This window comes from Bactrocera tryoni, chromosome 4, assembly GCF_016617805.1.
Source record: "Bactrocera tryoni isolate S06 chromosome 4, CSIRO_BtryS06_freeze2, whole genome shotgun sequence".
Taxonomy (NCBI): Eukaryota; Metazoa; Arthropoda; class Insecta; order Diptera; family Tephritidae; genus Bactrocera; species Bactrocera tryoni.
In genome coordinates this window covers 79,149,030-79,156,069 of record NC_052502.1, presented here as the reverse complement: position 1 = coordinate 79,156,069, position 7,040 = coordinate 79,149,030, and the positions used below count along the sequence as shown (strand labels likewise).

Here is a 7,040-nt window from a genome sequence, read left to right as displayed (position 1 = left end):
AAATGGGCATTATTGTGCATTAATTGTATATGTATACTCTTATACTTTAATTAAAGATAAGACAAATTTTATATTTTTTTTATTCCAGCGAGTATCGTCAATTGACACTTTAATTCAGAAAAAAAATTGCATACATTAGCTTCCAGAAAGATTTTTATACATACATACATATGTATGTATATACATATAAGTATATATATAAGTAAGTATACATATTTACATATGTATAGGGGTGATGAATTGACGCATTCAGCTTAATATTACTTGAAATTGAAAATGGTCATATTCACACTTATTTATACCCTACATACATACGTAATAAATGTGATGAAACCCATTTAAATCAATTTGAACTCTATATGTACATAGGTACATACATACATATGTATGTATGTAGATTATTAATTTTTTAGGCATTTTCTGTCAAGACTATTTATTTCATTTCTTGCGTTCGAAACTGTGAATTTTTTTTAAGGACGTGTATTAAATGCAAATATATCTAGCGCTACAAGTTATTTGCATGCTAATAAACGCAGACACAATAAGTGCTCAAGATAAAATAATTATCTCACTAAATATTAATTTTATTAAAAAAAATAAGCTAATAAAAGCACACGTCACCTACAAACCACCTGTATTTTTCCACTTCAATAATACCGAGGGAAGTGTCTGGGAAAATATATACAGTTTCAATATACATACATATGTACAATACATATGTACATGTCAAAGTATTTTCCTATTTATTGATGATTTACATATTTTTCTTCGATTTCTATAGGCCAGGCTTGAGTCATACAAAACGCAAGATGCTGTTGTCAATATATACATATATACATATATGTATGTACATACATATGAATATGTACATATGTATAAGCAACCGCGGCTTTCTTTGAATGCATGTGACCAGCGTGAGAAATACTCATCTAAATGCAAAGTCATGTACGTATACATGTGATATAGTACAAATTTTGCACGTCCTTCCCTCACGGAACTAACCCAATCCCTTATGTACTATATGTATGCATGTACATATATTTATACTATTACGGCGCCAGTTTGAATAAACCGCTTGACAATTGATGATTAATTAGATGAGCACATAAATGCGCATACACACGCAGGTATGCATGTGTTAGTGTATTCGCATTGTCTAGTTAAAACCAGTTAATATTTGCTCCAATTTCATGAAAGTCAGCTTAACGTTATTACAATCTATTAAGTAGTTGTAAATAGAATACATTCTTAATTTATACCGGCATACACATCTTTTAAACATACATATGTATGTATATGTATGTAAGTAAGTACGTACATAAGTATGTAAGTATGTACGCGCGTAACTGCACGTGCATATTTGCAAGTTCACCATATGCCTGCAATTGCTTCTTGTGAAATTCAGAGCTGTGAAATCGCGGGATCTGGGAATGCTTCCATTGGAAGAAGGTAAATAAGAGAAAAGTGCGCACAAATACACATTTATGTATATTTAATGCATGTCTAAATAACAAACAGCACAGTTACGAAAGCGGTGTTTATATGAAATGTATGACTATTTTTAATTGATATTCAATTTGCTTAATTTTTACTGTTAAATTAATTGCTTGCATTTCTGCTGCTCAATTAAAGTTATAAAACATTTGAATGTATGTTTAACCTTTATGTGCTCGGTAGTCTACATTTGTAGCATTTTTGCAGAAAAAGTTGAATAAAAAAAAAATTTTCATAACAGCATGGTCCGAAATTTTTAGTAGCTTCCTAAAAATCAGTTCTTAGCAGATTTGGCCACTGACACGTAAAAAAAATAATTTACAGCACCCCCCAGCCCCTATTTTCAAAATGACCATCTCCTGGCGGTTAGTCTACAAATGTAGACACCATATAAAATGTATGAAAATTCACATCACTCTTCCACTCAACTCTAATTTTTTGAATGCGGTTTTTGAATAAGTAGGCTGTGCTTGCGTTTCTGACTTTTTAGCGTATTTCGCAGTAGCAATAATTGTTTTTGCAGTGATTTATATTCAATATTCATATTGTGGTGATTAGTGTTGCATTGCTTTTCAAGCATTTTTTGGTGCCTAATAATTTTAAATATTTCGAAAAACAACAATAAATATGTCTGAACATGCCTCAAACCGTCCAAAACGAGTCGTTAAACGGTAAGTGTATCTTTTTCGATGATATGGATGATATAAAAGAAAATTGTAAACACAGGCTAGTGTACGAAGAGCTTCAAAACCATATTGAGAATCTATTGAGTGAGGTTGATGAAGAAGCAGAAGAGGGCCTAGATTTTGATGATTCTAATGATGATTACGTACCATCTGGTATAAATCCCGAAGAATCTGATGCTGAAAACGAAATGATACTTGAAGAAGACGATATTCGATCGGATGAGCAGATAGAAGGCGTATTGTTTGAAGCAGATTACGAGGAAGAGATGGATTTCGAGGAGGAGGAGGCGGATGAACAGTGTCTTGGTCCGTTGGTTTCAAAAGACAACACTACCTGGCTTTCCAATCTGCCTAATCAAGCAATTCGATTGAGTGCTCATAATGTGTTTCGTGGCACTGCTGTTGGCCCATCTCGTGCTACCAAAGGACTCATCGAGTCAAGTGTATTTGATTTGATTTTCACCCCATCGATGTTCGAACAAGTTCTAATTGATACTAACGCGAAAGCCGAAAAAACGTTTCAAAATTGGAATGAACAAAACCTCAACGGAAATAAGAGAATTTGGAATAAAGTGACAATTGTTGAATTGAGAGCATTCATTGGGCTCTTATTTTTGGCAGGTGTTAATAAGTCTAACGATGAAGACATTGATGTATTGTGGACTACTGAAGCAGTTTGTTACTACCGTGCTGTAATGCCGAAATCTCGGTTGAAGGAAATTTTGCGGTTCATTCGGTTTGATAATGAGCGTACTAGAGTTGCTCGACTAGCAAACGATAAAGCTGCTCCAATTTCTGCATTATGGGCTCTAATGAACAACAATCTTCGCCGCTACTATCAACCATCAGGAGAGATAACAGTTGACGAACAACTATTTGCATATCGCGGAAGAACTAGATTCACGCAGTACATACCATCAAAACCTGCAAAATATGGCATAAAAGTCTGGTTCGCATGCGATGCAAAGTCTTTCTATCCTCTCAACTGCGATATTTACACAGGAAAGGAATCGAATTCTAGTCGTGCAACTAATGTAGGAGAGAATGTCGTGCAAAGACTGGTTTACCCTTGGCAAAACACCGGAAGAACCATAATCTGTGATAACTTTTTTACTTCATTGAATCTGTCTAGGCATTTGCTGTTGAAAGGGCTCTCCCTTCTTGGTACTGTTCGTCAAAACAAAACATTTGTGCCAAATGAAATGAAAGCAGACCGCAAACGAGCAGAACAGTCAACAATTTTTGGCTTTCTCGAATCAAAATTTGCGTTGGTATCTTACGTGCCAAAAAAGGGAAAAGCTGTTATACTACTTTCCAGTACGCCCTTGACAAATGCTATTGTACCTGAGAAGAAAAACAAGCCACAGTATATCCTTGACTACAACGCTACCAAAGGGGGCGTCGATGCAATGGACAAAATGCTTTCTGCATATTCCACTAAACGGAAAACTTTGCGTTGGCCTTTAGCAATGTTTTTTAACATGCTAGATATAAGCGCTCTAGCCGGATTCATTATATATTCGGAAAACAACGACCATATCCAACAAACAGACAAACGACGAAAGTTCCTGCGATGCCTTGCAAAACAGCTTTTTATGCCAGCAATTGAGCAGCGCTCTCAAAATCCAAGGGTAGTAGGCCATGCTCCAACACGCCTGGCTATTGAAATGGCACTCGGTAGTTCTCCTGTTTCCGGCACTATTGCGAACCACTTGCCTGATATTTCTAACGACTTTCAACCTATGCACCCTGTTCGTTGTCAAAAATGTGAAGCTGGAAAGCGTAAAACCACACGCAAGATTTGCAGTTGGTGTAAAAAACCTGTATGTGACACACATGCTACAACATATACTTTAGGCAAATGTTGTACGATGAATGATATTTAAATATTTTCAACTTAACTATGTATCTAAAAATCATATATTACATAATAAATATGCATACAAGTATAAAACTCTTCGTTCCAGTGTTTTTGTTCATATGTTGACATAGTTTTCCATACAAATACATAATTGCTACAAATGTAGACTTCCGACCGCCAACGTAAGTTTACAATCCCGAGCACATAAAGGTTAAAAGGAAAAATGCATATGTATGTATATGTGAGTATGTATACCATGAACAAAGAATTATTGTTATAACTATACCATATGCATAGTTTAACTTACTACAATAAGAAATAAACGATAAAGATGGTAATATAGATAAATGACATTAATAAATGTAAATAAATCACATTTCTTTTTTTTTTAATTTGAAAAAAAGTGTAATTCAAATTTAAAAATGCAGTGTACTAGAGCGGGGTTTGCGTTTTCTATAAGAAATGTTATAGGTAACCCTGTTAGCGCTAAGCAAGAAACACACACATGCAACCCTGCTCAGCACAATGCTGCCAACTTTTGCTGAAATCAACTCAGCACTTTGGCAAGTCTGTCCACCATTTTGACTGAATGTTGCCACAATCGAATTTTCGTGTCAAATACCTTCGGTAGTGCAAAAGGTTCGGGAAAAAAATCAACTCGGTGAAAAAGTGTTGACTAACTGCAGCGAAAAGACGCGAAACGTTGAAACTCTATTAATTTTTTTTTGCAATATGAACCCAAAGCGAGCCAAATTCACAACACTGACTTCAACGGTTAAAGAGGAAGTGGTTCCGGTACTGATTCATGATCCCAATGCTCCAGATGGTGCGCAATATGCATATGCTACATTTACATCGGCGGAAGAATCTGAATCTGCGGTTGAATCATTGTCTGGAACACATGAAACGATTGTAAGCACACAAGAAGTGATAATTGATGAACATGGACGTGCTGTGACCATTCAACAACTAGTCGACAATCATTCTGTCGAAGAGGTGGAGACCGTGGAAGAAAACGATGGCACACATACCATTTTACATATCGTACCTTCATCGCCAATTCCCGAAGAGACGGGAACCGAAAGTGGTGGTGATGGTGATGCCAGCCTTAGCCCAACTGATTCGATGGGAAACCGTTCTAAGACTTTTTATTGCCCAAATTGTGGCAATTGCTACAGTGCTGCAGGATCATTAAAACTACATATGCGCGCTTGCATGAAGCAGCGTGAAGAGGTTCCGCCAGAACAAAGAAAATGTGAAATTTGCAATAAGGTATTCAATTCAGTTTCGTATTTAAAAGAGCATATGATGCGACACACAGGTGAAGGCCCAAGACGATGTACTCGGTGTTATAGAAAATTTATTGACGAGGGTAAATGGAAAGCGCATATGGAGAGCCATAAACAACAAGATAAACTAGACGCGGAAGCTCAGGCTTTAGCTGATCAGCATGGAGGGAAAAAGATAGTGGTTAAAGAGTTCACGTGCTCATTTTGTTCACAAAACTTTACGGTGGTGTTCGAAGAAGGCCAAGTAAAACGGCGTTACGCCTGTGATGAGTGCCGTGAGAAGTATTCCAATGCGGAACAATTAAAACAGCACAAACAAATGTTAGGAGAGAAGCGTGATTTTCATTGCGAACGTTGTGGGCGCAAATTTGTCTTTGAGGGTTTCTTGCAAAGGCATCTTCCAACTTGTGATGGTACAATTAAACGACGACGGGACATGAAGTAACAACTGCATGTGATTTGCATTTACGCATAATCTCACAAAAATAATGTCAAAGCTACGCTATTTAGATCTACGAATTAATAAGTTTTTTCCGTACCTTATGTTATTTGTAACTTGTTTATTTCATTTGCTAGATGATACTTTGTAAATATGCCATTTAAACCGTTGAATATATCTGGAGGTAACATTCGACGGACAGTACCAGCTTTAGACTTGAAATGCGTCCTCCGTTCTTGAATAACTTTTTTTTAATTCTATGACACGTAAATTTTTGAATTAATAAAGAAATCCATATTAAAATAAAGCTGATTTACTTTTATTTATTGGCTAATCCATTCCAATTGCGAAGATTTATTTCGATTTTTACCGAATGGCGTTAAAAATAAAGAGTGAAAAAGTGCTTAAGACCACAATTTCAGATGGGCGCGCTTGGCGTAGGATTTATAATCGGTATGAGCATAGAATTCCTTGAATAGGGGGGTAACAAGAGTGTCTTTAGGAAGGGTCTTGTAGACGGGCTCACCATACCAAGTACCAACCTGAAAAAGTATACGTTTAGAATTGAAGTGATAAAATTTTTACAATATCTTACCTCCCAACCGGGCACATTTGCCATTAATTTGGCTTCTTCGTCGCGATTACGGCGCAGTTGCTTCAGAAATTCACGATCACGTTCTGCTATAAGCAAGGGATATATGACATTCTGGGCAGAACGATTTTCTATCTCTTCACGATGAATTTGCTTGGCAGTCAAATAGTACACATACATTCCTGCGGCTGTAACAACCGCGTACCCGGCCAGCATTTGAAAGCCTGCATTATCAAAACAAATTAATAGAATAACAACAATTGATGTGTTACGTAGGTTTCTTGGTACTCACCTGTGAAATAACTCTTGGCTGGAACTCGCAGATATGGAATTTTCTTATAGCCACCCGGTGGGGGCATATCCTGCTTTCTAGTGGCACTGGCTGCAGCCGACATTTTACTAACTTCCTTACCTATTAATTATAATGGAAACTTATTATTTTTTGATAAATTAATTTTAATTTTTTCGTACGCTTATGCTTAAAGAAGTGGGAAAATTTCTCTGATTGCCAAATGTCAGTTTTGACGGCTGGGCTTGCATAACAGCAGAAATGCCAACCTAACTGAACTGTCATTTACAGAAACATCAGCTGTTTGCCGGAAATGCATATAAAGTTATTAGGATGTTGCGTTTAAATTACTTTTTATTTTTAAATAATTTTAAAGATTACAATTAGAAA

General features: G+C 36.3%; 2 protein-coding genes across 2 annotated transcripts; one reads left to right on the top strand and one right to left on the bottom strand.

Moving 5' to 3' along the window:
* The first annotated feature begins 4,647 nt into the window (after positions 1 to 4,647).
* Positions 4,648 to 6,076, top strand: LOC120775239 (zinc finger protein 225). Its single transcript, XM_040105319.1, has one exon. It carries the CDS (start codon positions 4,774 to 4,776, stop codon positions 5,773 to 5,775), a length of 1,002 nt encoding a protein of 333 aa, XP_039961253.1. The 5' UTR covers positions 4,648 to 4,773; the 3' UTR covers positions 5,776 to 6,076.
* LOC120775240 (NADH dehydrogenase [ubiquinone] 1 alpha subcomplex subunit 13) lies at positions 5,871 to 6,910 on the bottom strand. Its single transcript, XM_040105320.1, has 5 exons — positions 6,833 to 6,910; positions 6,654 to 6,773; positions 6,365 to 6,585; positions 6,087 to 6,311; positions 5,871 to 6,026 (listed from the first exon to the last, which is right to left on the bottom strand). The coding sequence occupies exons 2-4, from the start codon at positions 6,754 to 6,756 to the stop codon at positions 6,174 to 6,176; spliced, it is 462 nt and encodes a 153-aa protein (XP_039961254.1). The 5' UTR covers positions 6,757 to 6,773; positions 6,833 to 6,910; the 3' UTR covers positions 5,871 to 6,026; positions 6,087 to 6,173.
* Between the last annotated feature and the right edge of the window lie 130 nt (positions 6,911 to 7,040).